The sequence below is a fragment of the Adiantum capillus-veneris genome, chromosome 15 (genome assembly GCF_014529385.1).
Source record: "Adiantum capillus-veneris isolate H3 chromosome 15, ASM1452938v2, whole genome shotgun sequence".
NCBI classification, from domain to species: Eukaryota; Viridiplantae; Streptophyta; class Polypodiopsida; order Polypodiales; family Pteridaceae; genus Adiantum; species Adiantum capillus-veneris.
In genome coordinates, this window is record NC_140945.1 from 109,355,704 (window position 1) to 109,378,931 (window position 23,228).

At 43.1% G+C, this 23,228-nt stretch overlaps 1 protein-coding gene across 3 annotated transcripts in view; it reads left to right on the forward strand.

Annotated features, from left to right (window-relative positions):
- LOC147441253 (ARM repeat superfamily protein) overlaps positions 1-12,164 on the forward strand; it is a 167,340-nt gene extending 155,176 nt beyond the window's left edge. For 2 of the 3 annotated variants that reach the window (XM_086482940.1, XM_086482942.1), the window contains 7 exons: positions 8,978-9,085; positions 9,177-9,271; positions 9,489-9,623; positions 10,965-11,012; positions 11,093-11,207; positions 11,329-11,426; positions 11,511-12,164. In XM_086482940.1, the coding sequence (XP_086339066.1) occupies positions 8,978-9,085; positions 9,177-9,271; positions 9,489-9,623; positions 10,965-11,012; positions 11,093-11,207; positions 11,329-11,426; positions 11,511-11,597 (686 nt within the window). In that variant the 3' untranslated portion in view covers positions 11,598-12,164. The remainder of the gene's footprint in view (positions 1-8,977; positions 9,086-9,176; positions 9,272-9,488; positions 9,624-10,964; positions 11,013-11,092; positions 11,208-11,328; positions 11,427-11,510) is intronic. The other variant, XM_086482941.1, reaches the window with a different exon arrangement.
- The last annotated feature ends 11,064 nt before the right edge of the window (positions 12,165-23,228 follow it).

The window sequence follows — 23,228 nt, forward strand, 5'->3', positions numbered from 1 at the left end:
GACACTGGTTCGGTCTAACCGTAACCACACTCCTCTCTAAGTGGCACCCCTTTCCACTCAAAAGTGTCGGTATTTGAAAAGACTGTAGAAGGGGTGGTAGCCAGCTTTGTCAATGGCATAGATGTTTGGATCTGTATTGAACCCATGAATGGTATGCCAAAGATAGAACCCATCTGCCTCAACATGTCTGGCAACCAAAATTGTGCAGGCAGCTCTGGAAAAGCTATTTTTACAAGATAATGCGGGACCTGATATTTGTCCCTAAGAGTAGCTAATGAAAATCCTCGTACCACAGATGCAGAAAAAACCAATTTGTCCCCTAAGTTGAGAGGCGTGCAGCTAACGACCTATATGGAAGGTGAAGCTGGCAAAAGTAGTACCTTTTGTGGACCTCGGGGACTCTCAAAAGGAAACAAGGAGCAATACACTATGAGACTATGGAGGAAATGATAGCTGTGATGTAGCAAACAAAAGCACTACAAGGCACCAATGTACGGATCTTAGATGAACTCACCCCTTCGCAACTAAAGAATTGAACCAGTGAGTTAGCAAAAGTGCGTGAAGCAAGGAAAGAAGGCAAATGGGCAGTACACACCGGAGAAAAGGCACTCATTAGAGAGTTCAAGACTCCCCTACCCTCAAAGTAGAGATAGGTTTCTCTCTCCTTCTCATTCATGATGTAGATTCATGGATTATTTCCTTTTGTAAAACTGAGCTTTTGTGATAAAAGCCAAAAGTACCATTGTAAAATAGTAAGCTCATGACCATGGCACGAAGATGGATTTCTACAGAGAATGTCTTCTCCAGGTCACAGAGGATGGATATGTGATGAAACCTGCCTATATTTATCCCACGGGATACGATGTGCTATTGGTGAGATGCGCACATCATTGCATCGGCTAGAGATTGAAACTGCCAGATTTAGGAAAGTACAAGCAGAGGCTAGGATTTGCTAGTTGTCATATAAAAACAGAGACAGAGATACATCACATGTCATTATCCGGTATACTATGAGATATGAGGCCACTTTCACTCTCTATTCAGAGAGGGCTTTGGACCACTGGCTAGATATGAGATATAAGGACCAGAGATGCCTCGGATTGTTTTTGGTAGAGCTGCGCAGACACAAGGAGAGTCTCTTGAGGATATTAGACAATGGGATACATTCACAGAGGGAGATCACTGACCTCTTTAGAACAAAGACTTAGTTGTCAGATGAACAAACTTCACTGCAGAATTCAAAGTCTGCCTATATCAGAGGTATATCGGCTGATAGAGCCATTGTCACAAATTGCTGACGTGTCAAGCCACTAAAGAATGGAGCCAACCTATAGATCCCAGCTCAAAGGTCTAAACCCTAAGTGAAGAAGCTGGAGCCGCAAAAGAAGTTTTACCAACTTACAAAGTTTTGCCGAGTGGCCTATTTTTAAAGAAGAGTTCCCACCAACTTATGGGACCCCGTCTGATGGGGCCCAATTGACCCAAAGACATTAAAGTAAAGCAAGCTCACACACACACACTCAATTGCGTGGGAGCAATACAAAGGCCCGGATTTTGTGCTGACAGAGCCGTACGGATTTCCGCGTTTTACGTTGACTGCTGACGTGGCAGAGTTCTGCTTTTGTGCTGGCAGCTTTTGAGCATCTGCTTTTGGACTAGATGATTTTGAGTTTATAGTTTTCATGTAAACGGCTTTTCATAGGCCAAGGGCCTTTAAATATGAGCCAAGGGCTTATTCTCTGGCATGCTCATCATGAGGTGCAGAGGATGGAGTACCGGCGATGTACCGAGTTCGAGCAATATAAAGAAATACGGAAAGGGGTGCTAAGGTTTTTTCTTTTCCGAGAAAAAGAGCCTTCTATTAGTTAATGAAAACTGCCCATAGAGCTACATCCACCTCTACAAGAGAGGGCTACAAGCATGATTGGGAGACTCTCCCAATGAAAAAACAGCATATATACAATGAGGCTAAATCAAGAGATGGGAGGAGGGAAGAGCCACACAGGTGGACAGTAGTGCCATCTGAGCACCCCCTGGACTAAGGTGTAGAAAGGCCCAGGACGCCAGAGTCAAAGGAGAGCCTCGCGGCGCTCCCGCATGCGGTCGGAGCTACCTTGTAGTCCCTCAAGCTGTCCTCTGAGAGTATGGATCAGCTCTAGCCAAAAGTCACACACAGTCTCTGCTGGTGGCACAGGGCGAGCCTCAAAGATGCGGAAACAGCGGGCCCGCTAGATGAACCAAAGTGTCAAGCCACTAATGAGCTCCCAACACTCCTCTCTCTCACTGCACCACTCCTGTGGAGTAAGCTCTATAGCAGGCTGGAGTGTAGGTCGCCCCCCCTGCATCACTATCATCCTGCTAGTGGAAGATAGCTCAAAATGAAGTGCCGGGCCCGTGAGTGTGGACCAGGCCACTGTCCCCCAAGTGTACTGTCGAGCTGTGGAGAGAGCAGGCATCAGCCGAAGAACTCGTAGCCACACCTGCTGGGCCAAGGGACAGTCCCAAAGACAATGACGCTGACTCTCCACCAACTGGTCACAGGCTGCACATGCGGCCGAGAGACCACTATGCACAAGCCAACTCCCTAATGCTGTGGCTCTGTGTGCAACCAACCACTTAAACAAAGTGACGCGCCTCGGCTGTCTGGAGTCCCACAGCCTCTGCCAAAAGGCTGCCAAGAACTCGACTGTGAGGCCCTCCTCCTGCCAATGTCGTGCTGCAGCGGGGCAGGCCTCTCTCTGTGCTGCAAGTATATGACGTCCAAGCCGAACAGTGTACTGAAAGAAGGGGACTCCTGGGCGGTCTGCAGAAGAGAAGGGGTCCCTCCATAGCCACTCACCAGGATCCCACTGTACTCGTGGCAGTGGACAACACTCCCAAGCCCATAGCCTCGTGTGTCCAGTCTCAAGAGCTGTTGGGTCACGGTCTATGACGCAAGTCCTCCCACAGATGCCCACAACTCGGATCCTCTGGAAACAGCACTCTGCTACCTGCGGGGCCTCTATTGCAACTCGCTGTAATCGTCCCCCACCTTGAAGCTCGAAGAACAGGGTTGGGACAGTCTCGGAGCAGGCCCTGACTGAAATGAGAACCTCCTGTCGTGTGAAGGCTCCCATCCACCGGGGTTCTACTGGCTCGAGAGGCGTGAGCCACTCAACTGGAATTGACTCTGAGATGTCCTGACACATGCTCTGCACCCCTCTCATGCCCTATAGCTGGAAACCCTGCACCTCCTCTGACAAACCTGTGAAATCTAGCCAGTCACCTAGAGAGCGCGCTGGACCTGCTGCCATGGGACCCCAAGAAACATGAGGCTGACTCCCAACCAAGTGGCCTCTCTGAGTGCTAACCATGGGGTTCCAGACGAGGGGCTGCCGTAGGCGCTCCTCCGTGCACGTCGGCTGTCTCTGCTCTAGGCCACGCCATAAGAGCTCCCAAGATCGAAGCAAACTCACAGCGAAGCGGTCCTCCAGTCTCCTGCTCAAACCAACTCGTCGCATCTCTGTAAAGATCCATCTGGTCGAAGGTTGCCAAGGGCCTCCTGACTAAGGCACCTTGGCACGAAGCCTCTGCAGCAAGAACTCCTTCCAGGGCTCCTCTCGTGGAAGAAGTCCTCTGACTACGAACTTCCCAAGAAGGGCTCTGCTCTGCTATGCTGGATCAATGATCCCAAGCCCTCCCTGAGAACAAGGAAGTGTGATGACCGACCAAGCCACCTTGGCTCGGGCAATCTGAGTGTCACGTCCTGACCAAAGGAAGTTCATGATCAGCCTCTCAACCTGGCTGATACAAGAACTCGAAAAGATCCAGCAAGAAGTGATGTACCACATAGTCGCCAACAACACCTGGTTGGCAACTACTACTCTACCAGCCAACGAAAGTCATGCTGAGCTCCAATGTAGCAGCTTTCTCCTGATGGACAGGAGAAGAGGAGCAATCTGCTGCTCGGGGGATAAGTCCAAACCAACCTGACAACCCAAGTACTGAACTGCAGTTCCTGGGGGGATCCACCTGAAACCCTCTCCTGGCATCCAATCTGGCAGGAGCACTGCCAACCGAGAAAGCCACTGTCTTTCTCCAGTTGATCAGTGCGCTCGATGCACAACAGAAGGTCTCCAAAGCCTGCTCACATCTGTGTAGATTGGCCTCCTGGCCCTCTTAAGTACAAGGCTGAGTCATCGGCAAACTCAGCGTCCAGTAGCTCATCTCCCTGAATAGGGAGCGCTAAGACCCTCAGACCAACCTGCTCTGACACCAAAAATCTGCTCATCGCCTCCGCATAGAACAGAAAGAGAAAGGGGGCAAGAGGACAACCCTGTCTGACCGAGCGTGTGAGCATGAAGCGCTCACCTCTACCTCCTGCCAAAAGCACCTGACTGTGAGCCTGTCTATACAAAGCTGACACCCCTCTAATCCAAGCATCTGAGAAGCCTATCCTGCGTAGAGTGCCCTCTAGAAAGTCCCAGTCAACTCTGTCGTATGCCTTCTCAAAATCGAGAAGAAGAATCACAAGGTCCTCCCCACGGAGCCGTGCCAGGGCAGAAGCCTCCCAAAAAGTGAAGATGTTGTCAAGGATAGTGCGTTCCTTGACAAAACCTGTCTGAGTCCCATGTATAAGGCTCTCCAAAAGTGGCTAAATCCTCAAACTCAGAGCCTTGGCAAGAATTTTGTAGGCTGAGTTGAGGATGGTGATGGGGCGCCACTGTCGAATCTCATCCAAGGAGCCACCCTCCTTTGGAATGAGGTAAATCAGGCCCTCACTCATGCTATCAGGCATCACTCCTGTGTGCAAAATGTACTGAAAGGCACTACACAGATCTGGGCCAAGCAGGTCCCAGTACTCCAAGAAAAAACTGGGAGTCAGCCCATCCTCACGTGGACAGCTACCACGAGGGAGGGCCCTAAGAGCCGTGTGCAGCTCCTGAAGCTGAAGTGGCATCTCTAGCCTCTGGCGCATCTCCTCAGTCACAAGACCAGGCATGTGTGCCCAAACCTACTCCCTGCATGCATCCTGCCACTCTGACTGGGGCTCAGCCGACAGTAAATCACGGTAAAAGTCAGTAGCATCTGCACGCATCTCCTCGGGCTCACAAACAACTGACCCATTGGGTCTCCTCAACTGATTGACCTTGGCATGCGAGTGCCGAGGTCCCACTGTCTCAAAAAAAGCACCTGTCACTCTGTCACCCACCTGAGTCCACTAAGATGCCTGTCGGTGAAAGGCAAACTCATGACGCCTCTCCTCTGTGCTAGCAAGCTCCTGTCGAGCCTGTTGCAACTGCTCCTCCAACCATGGACTGTCTGGATGCTGATCCTGCATCCTCTGTAATGAAGCAATGCCTCGTCTGAGACGCTGCTCCTCCGCTCTCGCTGCAGCCCGGCGAGCCAAAGACTCCTGGAGAAAAAAGTGGCTAAGCTGAGCTAGGCCTAAGGCCACTCTATTTGCAGGTAGAGCCTGACTGTCCATGCTCTCTGTCCAGAGAGCCTCTACCCTCTCTCTGAGTGTTGAGTCCAACAAGACCCGCTCTGGGATGCGAAGCATCGTGCTCCCACTCCTCTGCTTGTCTGCCACTGTGAGGATCACTGGTGCATGGTCCGAGAAGGATGTCCCTGCCAGGATGCCCACTGATCCCCCCAAGTCACTGAAGTGGTCACTAGTGTAGAAGCGATCTATCCTCGATAGATTCACTCCTCCCACTTTGCGGTCCGATCTAGAGAAGGCAAGACTAGCTGGGGGCCTCACAAAGCCAGAGTGTTGCCATGTATCCGAGACCCTCAAAGTCATACACAACCTCTCCCAAGCTGCTAACTCGACTCCATGCACAGTAGCATGGCTGCCTCCTATCCTGTCAGAAGGGTCCTCCAACATGTTGAAGTCCCCTCCTACACACCAATGGTCAGCCTGCGGCAAAGACTCAACAATCTGTGACCAAAACTCTGCACGAGCACTCACCACATTGGGCGCATAGATGTTCAAGAAGCCCACAATGCCACCCTGAACCTGCATAGTAATCCACTAAGCCCTGCCAGGCACAATAATCCCTTTGCCCACAATGGCCTGTTGCAATGAATCCGCAATAGTCATACATACCCCACCTTGGATGCCTCCAGGTCCAAAAGCAGCTGACCAAAAGGTATCATATCGTCCACGCAAAATCTGACCACATCGCCGAATGCGGCTCTCACACAGATGGTGCTCCTGAAGCATAAGGAGATCAATCTCTCCTCCCACAAGGCAACGCTGAAGCTCCTGATGCAATCGGCCCCGCTGTCGCTGAAACTGGGGCTCACCTAGTCCCTGCATGTTCCACGAGACGATCCTCATGGGGAGCGAGAGAGAACAGATGCTGCCGCAGCAGCAAGACGGGCTATCTTCAAGGCTGGCTTGGATGGGGAGTAATCCGCATCCGAGCGTCCTCTAGATAGGCGAGATTGCAGTGAGTGCCTAGCCCAAGCCCAAGCTGAGCGAGCCGTGCGTAAAGCAACCTCCTCTGTCCAGGAGTCCTCATGAATGTATACATAGCAAGGCAAACACTGCGTATCAACAAAGAAGTACACCACAATGTGCCTACAACCTGCTGAGTCTGGGGGTGTCACCGCAAACTTGGCCAATGGCCACAAAGTCTGTAACAAATCTGTAACTCCAAGTTCTCCCATGTGATGAGAGAACTCGAGAACCTGTGTATGTACCCATCCCACAACTGAGTCGAGGGACCACTCTGTCTCGGCTCTACCACAGAGGGGGAAGGAGAAACCAACTGTTGAGTCCAAGGCCTCTGTCCCCCTAGCGGCGAGGAACAAAGCATGGACCCTGAAGCAGGCTGCCTCGTGGTCTGCTGCGGAATCGCCGAGAAAGCGAGTGAACCCGTAGTCGAAGAAGTCCCAGCGGCGTCGGAGGTCAATGCTCGTCAGACCACGAGGGATAGTTGCAAGGGAAGATGTCTGAATTTGCAGAGGGGGCCGCAAGAAGGGCTGACCCTCTCTCGCTAGGCGACTCGTGGCAAAGGCGCTGCCAAGAGATCTCCTGGCCGCCGGCGAGGGACCAGTATCTTGAGCCGACTGTGGAACTGGAGCAGGAGGGGGGGGAGAAGGAGCTGGGGGGAGCGGGGGAGAAGAGGAGCGGGGTGGGGCGACAGAGGTAGAGGGGCGAGGTGGAGAGGCGACGGGAGCAGAGGGCGGGGGGGAGGATGATGAGGAGGAGGGGAACTCTGAAGGGGGAGCGGCTGTCGAGGGTGAAGCGGAGGTGGAGGCTGGCGTAGGGGACCGTCACTGCAGTGTATCATGAGATACGAGGTCACTTCCAATGCCTATTCACAGAGGGCTTTGGACCCTTCTCCAGAGTCATGAGCTATCAACACCAGAGATGTCTTGGACTATATCTACTTGAGTCACACAGACACACAGATAGTTTATTGAGGAGATCTGGAAAGAGGCAATCCCAGAGTTAGATTACAGGCTTCTTCACACCAGACATCGGATAGATGGAGCAGCCACCATTGCAAAGCTCAGCTCATACTCACACCCGCGGTACTCTCATTGACCGAGCATTGGAGCTGGGGAGATTGAGACGCCCACAACTGAGGAGCGGAGCTTCACAGCATTGACAGAGACTACAGCAGAGGATTCGAGCCATACTATCTCGACATCCAAAGTACTGATGAGGATGGATTCATCACCCATTATATCACCCTTTTGTATTGGGCACCCATTGTGTCATTGATCGCCACCAAACAGTTCCAGCTAGTAGCACTTCCAGAAAGGTTTTCATATCTCTTTTTGTTCCCAGACATGGAATCAGGTCCCCAGTTTGTAGCGGATTGGTCTCATAGGTCATTTTGGCCTTTTGAAGACGTTAATATATCATTTCATTTCGTTTCATTTAATTGGTGTCGATCTGAGCGCAAGTAATTATTGAGCTACATAGCAAGCCCGAGGCAAATTGTGAGGAACTTGATATAACTGAATCACATGGGCATAAACTGAAAGCTATCTGAACTGAAAGAAGGTCATGGGAAAAGAGCTCTCATAAAGAGAGTAAAAAGCGACATGACCACCTATAGTGGAGTGCCTCCAGAACAGTGCACATGCCAAGTCTGTAGGTTGGCTCGCAAGACTGAGGAGCATTTCAACCATGGTTGTTCTGCTTATAATGAGGTGATGTGTTTCCACTACTTATTTCAGGAGGGATCTAGATTATCGAGATCAAAGGTGTCTTGCTTGTGTTAAGTTCTAAGGCACAGGAGGGACTACAAAAAACAATTACAAGCATTATATAGACTTTTTGTGCATAGAAACCAAGGTGATGAACTTTTTTAACTCAGATGTAGCTAGGATGAGAGCGACTTTCATGACTGAGGCATCTGGGTGGAGACTCTTGACTCGGATATTTACTTTGGGATCACCTTTACTAGTAGAGCTAGGGAATTCTCTGTACTGCAGGCATTGCAAGAACGTCTTAAACAAGCCTACCATAGAAGAGAGGAGATGCCATAAAGCACATTCTTAAGAGCTCCATACATGGAGAAGGGGTTGAACTGCCTACAGATCCTGATGCATTCATGTATGATTTTGAGTATGCCATCTGTTCGTCATGGAAGATTGAGAGCAGTGTTTGCTTCACCCATGGTGGTAGAAGCGCTATTCCAGACTATCAGCTTTCTCCATAGGCCTCGAGATACATGATTGGGCATGAACTTGGACCATCAAGTGGAGAGTCCAATAGCATGACGGCAGTCAGCTGGGATAATCTCCTAATAGAACAACAAAAGGAAAAATTATGCTGATAGTCGACATGTCTAAGCCGTTGCCCACCGCAACTTCTAGATTTACTTTGCCGAATGAACTTCTCAGCGAGTCCAACCTGCATGAATTAAATGACGTTGTGAATAGAAACTGTACTGAATTAAAAGAACAACTTTGTGTGCATGCATTATGTCCATTTCACAGCTGACCATCTTAAAATGTGATGTATCCATAGATGCCATGAGTATAGTTACGAGTGTGAATACATATTTGAGAACTTTGGAGTCTTCCCAAATCAGAGAAAGGGAGGCAGCTATTGATGCACTTGGGCGGATTGGAATGTGTAAGTGTCCTGTTTTGGCATAAACTTATCATAGTAATGACGAATATTTTATATTTTCTGCCCATTTGCTCAAGGTATATTTGTTCTGCAGCTAAGGGAGGTGCTGAGCTCCTCCTCGAAGCATCTTCTGGGGCTGCATTGATTATTAAAGCTGCACTAGGACAGAAGGGAGGGAGTGAGCAATTGGTAATTGTGAAACAGATCTTGATTGTTTGCTTTTCACTCACATGGAGGTTGTGCTTACTATTTGCAATAAGAAAACTGTCCGGATACGAAAGCTAAGCTTTGGTGGGGAGATTACTATGGATCTTTCAAAAGATTGTCAAAAAACCATCGTCTTTTTTCTGTTCTATTCTTTATTTAAATTGAACCTCTTGTTTGAATCAATAATGTTAATGCTCAGGTGAGTTTTCATGCGCTTGCATTTATTGGTGGCTCAGAACGAACAGAGGGTCCTCTTCTCAGTAACCAAGCAGAAGAATTGCTAAGAGATCTTATCTTTGCAGGGCTTAATAGTTCATCAAGGCATTCAATTTCTGTGAGTTAACTAAATTTTCCACCTGAGAAGTAGTTGATAGTGTTTATCATTGCATCTTAACGATTCTGTTTGAAAGGATGGAAACTGGAGTTTGACCAAGACAGAATTTCTTCACTCAAAACTTCTATCTTTGATATAAAAATTTGAAATGCAAATATGGAAACTAGCACATTTTTGTACCTCAGAGTCTCTCTGTCCAACAGTTTTTGATTCGAGTATAAATGCCTACATCAAGTAAAACATTTATTAGGTGCAAACGGTCTATGAGGGTCTTGCTTATGTTCACTATCAATGGGATTAAGTTCAAGAACATTAGATGTAGGTTATGGGATATTTGAAGGTTTTGTTTTCCTGAAGTATGTAATAATGTGCTCCCTCACCATCTTTCAATTTCAAAGAACGGTTCACAAGTTAATCCCACCCTTTTGCATCATTCAGTTGTTCTGACCAATGAAGCTGGCTGGCGCACACTCCCTGTTTCCTTTCAGGGCATAGACCCATGACAAATAACCATGACTATTCTCATTTTTTACTGACTCCTGTAGGAAATGACTACCCACCTCCAGACCAACCTGGAAAATCTAGTGATACATAAAATCTGGTAATTCATGCTGTGAGATGTCCTGATGATACCTTGACGTGTGCAATGTGACAAGGTCAAATCCAATGTTGTTAACCCCCCGAGATTGGTGTAGAGACCTAGTGAACTCGTGGCATCGCCATTTAAGCAAGCCGGCTGTGCATAATCCTCTACTTAAGCCAGAAGCTATCTTGGTCCAAAAGGTTTTATAGAAAGTCTTCCAAAGTGCTCCTTGCTCCTTGTTATCGAGTTAAAATCTATTGTTTGCATATGAGAAGCCATCTCTAGACCTCTCCCACCCTCCTGTTTTGTGCATGTAAAGGTCTTCAGAAACTAGTAACAGAAAATGGGACAAAGGGGGTGGCCAAAGGTAGGAAGGGGAAAACATTCAGGCTGTTTTCTTACATTCAGGCTGTTTTCTTACTCTTTCTTGTACTAAGAATATCAAAGCCAAGTATTGAAGTTTTACTGCATATCTGTGTGCTGCTCAATTATTGATATTAAGAGGATAAACAACTTGCAAGCATTCAGAGGATTGAGGAAGTTGTCAAACAAAAACTCAGCCCTAGGATTGTGAATGCTGCAGTGCAAAAGCATATAAGCAATAGAAGGATACATCAAGCATGTGTATTTGATATGTTTTGGAGCATTAGTGTCTGTATAGGAAAGACATGGTCAGATTTCACCTAAACCAATGAGCATTGACTCCTGATTGATGCGAATGCAAGAACCGTCTCATGTAGTACGTTTGGCTTGGGCAGGAACTTATTCAATGGCTATTACAACAAGCTTATGAGACAAGACTGGCTGTAAGATCACCTCTCTGTACGATGCTAATCTGCTAAAAGAAGACAATTTGATTGCTTAAGTAAACTGGGTACCATGACAGGTATATCGGTTGATTGTACCTTTCGCTGCCCGTTCCTGGTTTCTACGAGACGTCTGCTCCAATGATGAAGTGGTGAATTTTCTCACCGATCCGCACAGCGAACAATCAAAAGAGGGTAGCAAACCTTTATAAGACCTATCTTCTCGTGAGAAATGATTACTGTCAGCAAACTGCTCCTTGGATTAGCTTCATCATTAAAAGAATACCTATGAATTTTGTGCTTGAGCTGTGTACAGGTATGGAATGGCGGCATGCATGTTGTGTTGCAATTAGCACAAGCTTGCGAAACTTCGACCAAGTCATACAGACAAAGTTACAGGAGGTCTTGGAGAAGGTATTTAAGAAGCACTTGAACTTTATACCTCTGAAAGTAGAAGCTCCATAAATTTATCTGACCCTATCACAATTTCTATGGTAGTTTCAAACTGCAGTCATGAGGGGACCATATCTAGCAAGAGACAAACCTGAAGCACGGCCATTGGTGGTAACGCAAGAGCGTTTTTAAGAGGTGGGCACTCGCTCTTAAATTAAAATCAATAATTCGTGGTACGGTATAGACACAGCTGTGAGATGATTTTAAAGCTTCTGCTTTTCAAACCACCAGCCGGAGGCTCTTTTCCCCTTGCCGGCTTGCCGGCTCTAGCCCAAAAAGTTGGAGAAGTTTACCTTTGTGAATATTGACGAAGGCCCTCGGTGAGAAGTTTTTGTTAAGCCTTTGGTTACTAGTTGTGTTTTTAAGAAGAGATACACATCCCTTAAGGAACACATATTGAAGTCAAAACACATGGAGCTAGTTGCCAATCAAGATCACCAAGGATTATTGGTCATGGCAGGGTTTTCCTCATTTTTAAGAGGATAACTACAGATATCCTCTCAAGGAGGAAAAATGGACACTTTGAACCTCACTTCTGTTCTATAAGCAAGACGAGACAGTCTCGTTGTACATCAGTGCAATGGTAGAGCTACATTTATGTCACTTGCATAAATTTGAATGCATTATCAACAGAAATTTGCATTTGATGGCTATTTGTCGTGCCTACATAAATTTATGTCAATTGAATTCTTTGTGCTTCTTAGCTTGTAACTTTTTCATTAGTGTGTTTCCCATCGAACCTCTTGTGCTCTCTTATGAGCTAAACTTCCACTGCCCTTGTCTGCCTTTGTTGCAAGCTGGGCCCTACCCTCTTATCATCTTACTCCTCATGGGCATATGAATGTGCAACCTATGTTGCTACATGCTTACCCCAACTGGGCCAGTTGAACTGCGGTTCGCTTCATCATCCTTATGACCTCGGATCTGCATTAGTGTTGCATAAACTGCCCAATCTTCACTGAGGTGGTGTTTCTTAAACCGGTGATTCTGCACCAAGGTTGTTTAGACACACTTCAGGGTTGTTTCCTCAGTGGGAGGACAAGGAAATCCTTCAATTCTCGTTGTGTACCCGAGTTGATGTCACATTCAGGGCTAGAAAAAAACATTTTTCCTAACTGAAGAAAATAAGGGCAAACTTGAAATTTTCTCGGTATTTAGGTCAAAATTTGAAGCTTTAGCCGGTAATTACACTAAGACTTGTGAAAATTTCCCTGTTTTTTTAAGGCAAGGTCAAACTCTAATTGGGATTTTAGGATTTTAGTCGGTTAAAATACACAGGACCCCAGTTTTTTCTAACATTGGTCACATTGCTTGCTTCATTTGGAGATCTCAATCACTAGTCCCAAACTCTTAAAGAAGGGCTACAAAAGGATTTTATATTTGGTCTTTTACAGATTCATGATTTGAATTAGACTATCTCATTAGTGGTATTGATCAAGTTGCTCCATTTAAGCACATGAAAGTCGACAGCAGGAATTTTTTTAAACCTAGGGTTTCATAAAGCTTTAAGCTTATGAAGGTCCACAAAAAGTCTTTTTTTCTCAATCCTAGGGTTTCATCCAATTTTAGTCCATTCCAAGCACTACTCTACCCACTTAGTAAGAGTTCCTCAAAAACCTTGTTATTTATGAGATATTCATTCGGTTTGGAGCATAATTCTCTTTCCCTACTTATTTAAAAAGATCAGACATTGTCTCATTGTATCAATTGGTGGCTAGATACTCTCTATCAAAGGATTTTAATTTTGTTGTTATGGATGCCTAAATTTTACTCAACTAGTACTTACATCCTTTGCAAACCTGATTTTGCAAACCAAGACTGTGAAGATAGAGAAGAAGTTGACCCAAGCTCGGTGCAAAGATGAAAATTTAATCCTCTCAAAGATGAAGACAAGTTCCTTATTTCTTTGTGCATTCATCTCTTTGTAGTAGTGGCTCCATACATTACACGTATCACCTTGGGTGTTGACACCTTTTGAGACTCTCTATTATACCACCATCCAAGGGAATTTTTTCTCTTTGTTGTAGCACCCTTATACTCCATGTACCTTGATTATTGTTTTGATGACCATTGATAGAGTATGTCCTCTAGGAAGGCTCTATCTTTGAAGATTTGTTCTCGCCTCTTGTGGTTTTGTTAGGGAGCCAATCAATTGCTACCCTTTTACAAAGGTAGGACCATTGTAAGTATTTCACTTTTGTATCCTACACTCTAGTGAGGACCATATTTTCCCTCTAGGGAAGGCCAAAACATTCATAAAGTGTTCTCATCATTGTCTCAATGGGAGGATTGTAGGGATGAGCCGAATGCTTGTTGGACACCAGATAGAACATGTGTGCACTTGTGCATATTTTCATCTCATGCCTCATACCACTATACAAGCCATCTACACCATCCCAACACTTAACCTTACCAGCATGAATCTCGTACCTCTCTCATCATATGTATCAACTTAAAAAGCAAATGATGGATCTTTAACCTTTCTACCACAACTATTAAATATTCCCAAAGCTACCAAATGTTTATGTGATTTAGCCGATTTGCATAGGTTTGTTCCCCCTCAAGAATTGCTAATATTTGAATCCCTTTTAGTTATTTCTTCACACTCGATAAATTATTCCTTGGATTTAGATTTTTGCTCCTCCACTCCCCTTGCTACAACCTCCTCAAGGTGGGCTTCTTTAGGTTTCTTCTTTGTAGTGACTTCTTTGATAGTGAAAGTTTTGAAGTTTTTTCACTCGTTGAAATCTTTTCTTTACCTTCCCTTGCACTTGGTAGCTCCACATTCTTGCTTTTCACCTTGTGGATGACTCCCCTTGCCACCATAGATTGAAAAATTCATTTAACTCCCTGAAAATTAGTCTTTCCCTGAAGCTTGATGTATGCGACATGACAATACTCCCCCTCAAGGTTTATGTAATCTCTCATACTCCAAGCATCGTTAAAAATATCCATCATCATGACATGCACTCAAATTTTGATATCCGTTGGGCATCATCTAGGTTTTTCCTTTCCTTCTTTGATACATTTGGTGAGCTATTAGGATTCACTCATTACATGACCTGCAAATCCTTGGGTTTTCATCTTAACTTTCACTAACTGTGTGGTCCATTTAAAACTTGTGAATGGGCACTTGCATTTGCAACCCCTTGAAAAAATGAAGAGGTAGAAAATCTACCAATAGTAAACCTCCATCCATTCTTTTCATTGTTAGTCAAACTTATGCAAAGGTGAGCATTGCTTACAACATGCCATGTAGGAAAAGGCATGCATAGGCATGAGCAACATTTGAATGCAATAATGAGAGTGCAACTATGAAGCGAGAAGAGTGAGTAAACAAGAAGCATGAGAGGTGATCGCCATGTGATATATGCTTATTTAAGATCGCTTGTAATCTCTCTTCCATGTGCATAATAAGTTAGTCTCCGTTGTCCCTTTTACTCTTTGAGCACTCTCTCTCTCTCTCTCTCTCTCTCTCTCTCTCTCACACACACACACACACACACACACACACACACACCCACACCATGAGCAAGTCTTCCACTCGATCCCAACATTACATTGCTTTGCTGTATTTTTATTCTTCAATTTTTTTGCCAAAAAGTGGTTTTGGAGAAGGGATTGTTGACTTGAAGACTAATTTTGTATGAGCATTGATCTAGAGCTTTTAAGCGGGCCTACTATTAATTAATTTGGATCATATCTGATTACGTGATTTTATTGTGTGTGCATGTGTTCATAGGAGTTATTGAAAGAATACTCTTTTTTATATTTTGGGTTAACATTAGGCATATATAGCATGCCATGATGGCTCTATTACTCCAATAGTCATAAATGAATTTTATAATTGAGTTAAGCCCTTTGGATTGCTACTCACTATCTACCATTCATTTTTTTCATCAGTAGCACCATTTTTTACTTGGTTGTACTCCATTGAAGCGACACATTATTGACAATATTAGTAGTATTTTCAAAATTTTGGTATATAGTGCTTACATGGACCTCAGTGGATTTGAGTTTGCATTGTTAGAAAAGGTCCTAAGTTTTAGCAATACTATAAATACAAAGTTTTTTGTGAGTATTAGCTTTGTTTTTTTTTTCTAAAAGCGGTCATGATGAAATGGTCCACATCAAATGATGGAAGAACCTTTGGGAATGTGATCCACTTACTTATATAGAGATTGTAATTTTTCTGTAATAGTCATGCATCCAATCAAATCCCAAAAAAAGTGTGTGAATTCTATTGAAATTATTAATATTTACTCCTACCAATCTCACTGGTCCTTTGTAAACTTACTGTTATATGCAATAAGGAAAGCTTGTAATCAAAGCAACTCACACGTGGTCTTACTTCTAAAAAAGAATCTTCGACATGCATCAATAACCATCTGTCAGATGTATGCTAGAGCACACTTCTTTAAGTGGGCCTCGAGTAGGCGCGTACCAACCAACAAAAGTTTTCTCTGACAAATAAAAACTAGCCTCATTGAATGACTTGCATATCACTCTACAAGTGAATCATTTGAAACCCCTAATCAAGAAGGTGTTACAATCAAATTGGGATGTGCATACTTACTACATTCTCCCTACTTGGGCCAAAGTAGCATGCTTAGGCCAGAAACACAAAAAAGCACCATCTCCTACAATATTGATAGGCTCACATGCCAATTTTTTGGCACACACACACACACAAAGCCATTCACGTGAGATTTTGGGCTTTCACCATGCTCAAGAGCCATAACACATATGATTTTTGTGGATAAACAATTTGTATATGCCACACTCAGTTTAACTTGTAGTCATTCAAAAATCACTAACAATAGTGTATTGCTCTTACAAAAATCATGGAAAGCAAATGCATGCTCTTGAAATATTTTATGAGCACCATCATGACGAATGAAAAATCATTGTAACATCATCAAGCTACCATCGTAAGAAGAAAATTAAAGAGTCATCAACACATATTCAGAATAAGGTGAAGCCATCAAAGCTGATAAGAAGCATTCAAATGAAGTAACATGAGTATGAGTATGAAGAACTCAACCAAGGATGAAGGTAGACAACAAAAAAAAGAAATGCAGTAAATGGGGGTGAGGTGAATACTCTTTTAAAGGCACACATCTATGATTTCTTCTCTACCTCTCTCTACAATTCTATAATTGGAATATCCTAGAGTGCTTGGTCTCAACCATGACATCTTGTTCGAGGGGAAGACATTAGATCCATTTGTGGAATATCTGAGTGTCTTGATCATTATATTTATCACACTCAAAAGCCCAAGTGGATGTTTGTTGGATTTGTGAATCATGTGCCTTAGTAGGTATTAGGTATGAGATGAGACATATGAATGAGTGAGAGGCCCTCCCTCTATCCATATAGGATAACAACTAGGATGATGCGTAAAATGGTGTGTGGGCAAAGCCATGGAATGAGTTGTAGATAAGAGAAACATGTGAGTCTTATTATGAATGAAAGAAGCGTGCATAAACAAGAAGCATGTATAAGGGGACATGCATGCCATCTATGTCCATAGAGGATCCTTGTGGTCTTTGTCAAGGGGCATAATCAAGGACTAATACCCCCCCCCCCCCCCCCCCCCCCCCCCCCTTGCCTCTCTCTCTTTCATTACATACACCACACACATATGTATCCCATGAACATTACTCTCATGAACTCAATAATCATCTCCTCTTTTCCATTTAAGCCTTGATATGTGTTCCTCTTGATTATCTTAAATGTTGCAATTGGGGCTTTCACTCTATGTAAAACTAATTCATCAACATGCTTTCAAGGGGTTTCATTAGTATCCCTTATCTTGAATTTCTCATGACTATAATACACCCTTTTTCTGTTCAATTTGTAAATTTTGCTTTTGAAGTTTCTTAATTAACACTAGATTGGTAATAAGACACTTTTATTTCCTTGGACACTTGTGTCCTCTTAAATGAGCAACTTCCTATCATTATTGCTTGTGATGCCAAGGAGGTTCTAATGTGCTCTATATCCACAAAGCTAGATGATGACTTTAAAAAAATGTGGAATTTTTTGAGGCTACTAATTCCACCTTTAGGATTGGGTTTGAATAACATGTTATACCTAACTCAAGCAAAAAAGTGTCTATTTTTTGGTCAAATTTTATCAAATTGGCATTAGATCACCTTAAAACACAACTTTGTCACCTCTAAAGTGCTACATAGCTAGAATAGGTAGTCTGAAAGGGGTGTCGTTATGCTAATAAAAGTTCTCTTATGGAAAATTCTCTATGCTGATTTGCTCCTAAAATTCACATTATAATTAATATTTTGGAAGTCTCTTTGTAATCAAAAAGAATTTATAAGTGTGTTTATGGAGTTCTCTCTATGTAATTTTCTTGAATTTTTTTGCACCTAATATCCTAAATAACAAACAACACAAAGGCGAGAGTGATTTTTCATTTTACCATAATCGAACTCATTTTGAGTTAATACTATGTTGTCTTGAAATTGCTAGATTTCACTCAACAAAAATGGTACATTTCAAGCTTAGATCCCAATACAAGAGTACAATTCTAGTTTAGCACCAACTTGATAAGTCTTTATGCCATATGGAAGGCTAACATTGTGGAAGCATTTATAAAAGTAATGATAGGTGTATGCATATGCACATCAATGATAGGTCAACATAATGCAAACAATGCACTTTTTTGTACTAAATTCTATGTTCAAAACAACACTTTTGGGCGTGCAACAACCATATAATTTTGTCAAGTATCATTGATGTTAATAGGAAAAATAGGTTCGTTGTCTAGAGATATTTGTACTTTGGGTAGAATGGGATTCACCTAGCAAATATGTTGTTTTTGTTCAAACTGAGCACTCATTAGCCTTTGAGAGCTCTTGATGATCATACAATCAAAAGTTGTTTCTTATTTTTTCCAAACTAAAATGTGGTGTTAGCTTTTAGCTAAAGTAAAGACTTTCACAAACAAATACATATAATAGGAATATTTGATTTGGTTACCAAAATAGTGTTAAATGATATTCCCTATTAAAAAACGTGAAAATGTTTGGAATAAAGGTTCATATCAATGCTAAAGGGTTACAAAATTGATTAGCTTTGCAATGGCCCTTTTTTATTCTCATGCAATTTGGGAGAGTCAAACTCCATCATTGATTGCAACCCCACAGATTACAATTTCGGGCATATAGTTAAGGAGGTAATCTTGAGTGCATTAGGACACTCTTTTGGAAATACAAATCCTAAAGGCCTTTGGGATACTTGTTTTCTGATCTACTATATGAGTTGGTCAATGGACTAGGTTAATGGATTGTCCAATGGAGACCTAGATCAGCTTAAATAATGTATTGCCTTAAATAAGAGGTGGAGAACTAAGTTATTACATAACAACATGCTTCCATGGACAATACAATGCTAACTAGCTTCAGAGCTACACGAATATTTTAATCTTGATGGATGCACAAGTAATAATGAGGGGACATCACATGTGTGCACCCAATGCCCCCTAAACTTGCCCCTATACACATGGCCATGCATTGTAAAATGCACCCAATGCCCCCTAAACTTGCCCCTATACACATGGCCATGCATTGTAAAATGCACCTCATCTCCCCTATAATAACTCTCCTTTGTTACATTCATGTTACCATACAATAATCATTTGAGATCCCTTGAATTGCAAGTAGATTTTTATAAGTGAGCATATGATCTCGACAACACATCTTCAATGGGAAGAGATTGTGGGTCGTCATTAGACTTCTAAGGAAGGTATGAAAAGTATGTTCCCCAAGCATATTTTTCCATAGCCCATCGACCTACGAACTAGAATTGTTTGTAACCCACAATGTAGGCTTGGGTTATGTCCGTCTCAATGTGAATGGCTAGGCCAGGATTATATAAGCATCGGACTCATGTGGTTGGGTGGACAATTCTAGGTAGTGCTCCTATGATAAGAAGAGCTCCCAGATGAGCTCTTCTAAGAGGCTTATACCTTAGGTTTATATCATTGGTATTAGAAGATCTCTCAGATAAGCTCTTCTAAGAGGCTTATACCTTAGGTTTTTATCATTGGTATTAGAGCATCAAATATTAAGTGCACACAAAGTAAGTGTTGAGGAATGGCACTTTAAAAAAAGAAGGCCAATCTTTTGAAGTTTTCATATAGAAAGGAAAGAAATGCAGCAAGATGCTTATGGCATGAAGGTGAAAGCAAGGGTAGTGGCATGACATAGCTAATTTCAGCTATCGTCCAAAAACTAGCTTAGACTTCTCTCCCCCATGGATAAACACATACTAGAGTAGTTCATAAATCCTCAAAGTAACAGGAAAAACACCCATGGCATTCATATTTCAAGATACACCACAACCATAAGTAAAGATGAAATTTACTTGACAAATCACATCCGAGGGCCACAATCACATGAACATTATGTCAAAACACGTGAAGGTGTTGATCATGCTTAGCAGAACAGTGGTGGATTGTTGGTGTGTCTCCAAGGAGGATGTGTTGTAAGGATTAGTGAGTATAACATTCATGATGTGTGTAATCAAAGAGAGTAGAGATACACAATGTAGATTCTAAAATAACTCCTGATTATGCACATAACAAAAGAGAGATTACAAGCCTATATAGGTACTCATATAGGGTGACATAATGGCTACAACATGAGGTAAATCTCACCATATACATCATCATCCTAAGTGGAAAGTATCCACATGTTATGACATGTTTCATGCCACATTAGCCTCTTAGTAGACTAGAGAAGGTACACACAAATAAGGATACAAATATAGGACAAAGTCCACAAATCCCAACAACCCTCCGGTTGGGGTTTGAACGATAACTAGTGACAAACTTACAAAGCAAATTCCAATCCAAAAGCAAAAAATTAGCATCCCCAATCTAAGATACCATCTTGTTCAGGAGACAAAAGAATCTCTCATTAGCACTAGATTGGTAATTGGATACTTTAATGTCCTTTAACTCAACAACTTTCTAGAATTATTGCTTGAGATGCCAAGCAGGCTCTAAAGTTCTCTAGTTCCACAAAGCTAGCTGATGATTTGGAAAAACCTTCGAAGTTTTGGAGCTACTGATTCCACCTTTAGAGTGGGTTTGAATAACATTTTTAAACCTAAGTCGAGCCAAAAAAACGTGTGTTGGTTTTGGCCAATGTTCATGAAATTGGCAGTAGATCACCTTAAAACAGAACTCAGCGACCTCTAAGGTGCTACATTGCTAGAATAGGTAGTTCTAAAGTTGTTTTTGTGCTTGTATAAAATGAAAAGCCTATATATTGGAAGTTATGTCCCATAAAGAGAAAATTCTCTATGTTGCTTTGCTAGTAAGATTCTCATTTTGATGAATATTCTGCAAGGGTCTTTGTAATCAAAAGACAATTTTGAGTGTGTTTATGGAGTACTCACTATGTAACTCTTCTTCTTGGAGTTTTGGGGCACCTAACACCCTAAATAACTAACAACACAAAGGTGGAAGTAATTTTCTATCTTACTAGCATTGGACTCATTTTGAGTTTATACTATGTTGTCTTCAAATTTCTAAGTTTCACTAAAGAAACGACGTGGTACCTTTCAAGATTATGTCCAAATATAAGTGTACAATTCTAATTTGGTGCCAACTTGGTAGGTTTATATGCCATACAGAAGGCCACACTATGGAAGCCAGTTTTTTCATCCGTGTAGTTTTGTACTTGTGGCAATGCTACCAGATTTCTTGTAAGGCCAGGTTCAGATGAGGCGACGGCAAACAATACCAATGGGGCATGAATCCTACTTGAAGGCATCTCATTTGGTAAAATATTTGTTGCTCATTTTTAGACCCACGTAAAATTTAGCGAGCCCCCCCCCCCCCCCCCCCCCCCTTCCCAAAAAATGTTTTCCACTGCCACCTGCTTTTCAGCATGAAATGCGCTACAAGTAGCTCAAGCTCGTGCTAGCCCATGTAGAGGCTTCTAACCCACCATTGGGTTACACCTTAATGGCTGAAAACCGAGCGCAAAAATATTCTCATATTCTACCGCCACCTCTTGTGAATGAGGAGGGAGGAGGAAGACGTTAAGCGAAATCTTTGCCGTCGGGCTCGTCCGAACCCAACCTAAGTCAAGATGCTTTTAAGTTTTTTGTGCATGCCAGCATAGGCTACTCCAAGAAGTGCATTAATCGTTTTGGCCACAAGGCTCAATGTGAAGGTTCTCGCACAAAGAAAAGCACACCACAATCCCAAATTTCCCCCCTCCCCCCCAACTCACAATAGTGAGTTTTTGTATAAATTACAAAACCAAAAAAGTTACATAAACCATGCTCCTACCGAGCCAAGGCAGCAACTGGTATCAAAGACACTAAGAGAACTTAGGTTGGCTTGAGGTTACCACCAAGGAGAAAACCCTCAAACAACTCACCCCTTGACCGCCAAGACAAACCCTACTACTGCTACCACACCACAATCCCAATCTTAAATGCATGTGCAAGAAATTTATTAATGAAAACAAAGGCTCAATGTGAAGGTGCTTGCACAAAGCAAAGCACACAATGACTTTGATGAATCTCCAATACACAATCCCAATCTTAAGCGTGCCAGCATAGGCTATTCCAAGAAGTGCACTAATTGTTTTGGACGGAGGCTCAATGTGAAGGTGCTCGCACAAAGTAAAGCACACCACAATCCCAATCTTTTTTTTTTTTTTTTACAAAACTCACAATTGTGAGTGAATTATATTGATCACCCAAAAAAAATTACAGGATCTTGCAATGCTCGTGCCGAGTCATGCATCATCGAGAGACTATGATTACATTGGCTATCTGGGGATCCACCCTTAATGGCCCGCCCCCTTATCCTTGATACACGAGGTCAATTATCATGTTTCATTCTTCAGAGATCTTCTATTTCTCAACGGCCAAGATTTTCCCCCTTCCTAAGCATTTCGTCTGTTGACAGCAAGGCATAGGTAATCCTAGACCAATCAATCAAGTTTTGCTTGCGCCCGAGCGTCCATATTAGCACTTTGCTTTCTTGTATAATTTCTGCGAAGCTTGCCACCTCATGATCTCCTTCAAACACACAACGGTTCCTTGTCTGCCATACATTATGTAAGAAGAAGTACCTGAAAATTTCAGTGCTGATGAGGAGGACAAGACTTCCCAAATTCTTACCTCCAAGGAATAAATTAGTCTTGAAAAAAACAATTTTCCATGTCCTTTGGACCCACTTGCATATTTTCCCTGCGAGGCCTCTGATAGCTGGGCACTCCATGAATAGGTGGGCCAGATCTTCACTAGCGAACCTGCACCCCAAGCATCGATTTGTCCCAATCCCTCTCTCCTGAATCTTCACCCCCGTTGGTAGAGAATCCCAAATTACCTTCCACAGAAATACCTTCATGTGCTGCGAAACCTTTTGCTTCCAAATGTTCTCCATTACTTGCTCCCACCTTTCCTCCGGCATATATCATACCACAATCCCAATCTTAAATGCAAGTGCAAGAATATATTTTTTTGGCAAAACTCACAAGTGTAAGTGAGATTAAAGAAAAAAAATCAAAAAATTACATTCCAAGCCCTGCTCATAACCCGAGCCAGGGCATCTAACAGACCATAGAGAATCTCAAAATGAAACTATGAGACACAGAGTACCGTCAAGAGGCTGCCATGGATTTCATCAAAGCTGCCACCCTTGAAGGAACCCCCCTCAAGATGTCTAGAAATAGCATGAAGATTAAAACAGAGTCCTAGGCTCTTACATGGAACCCA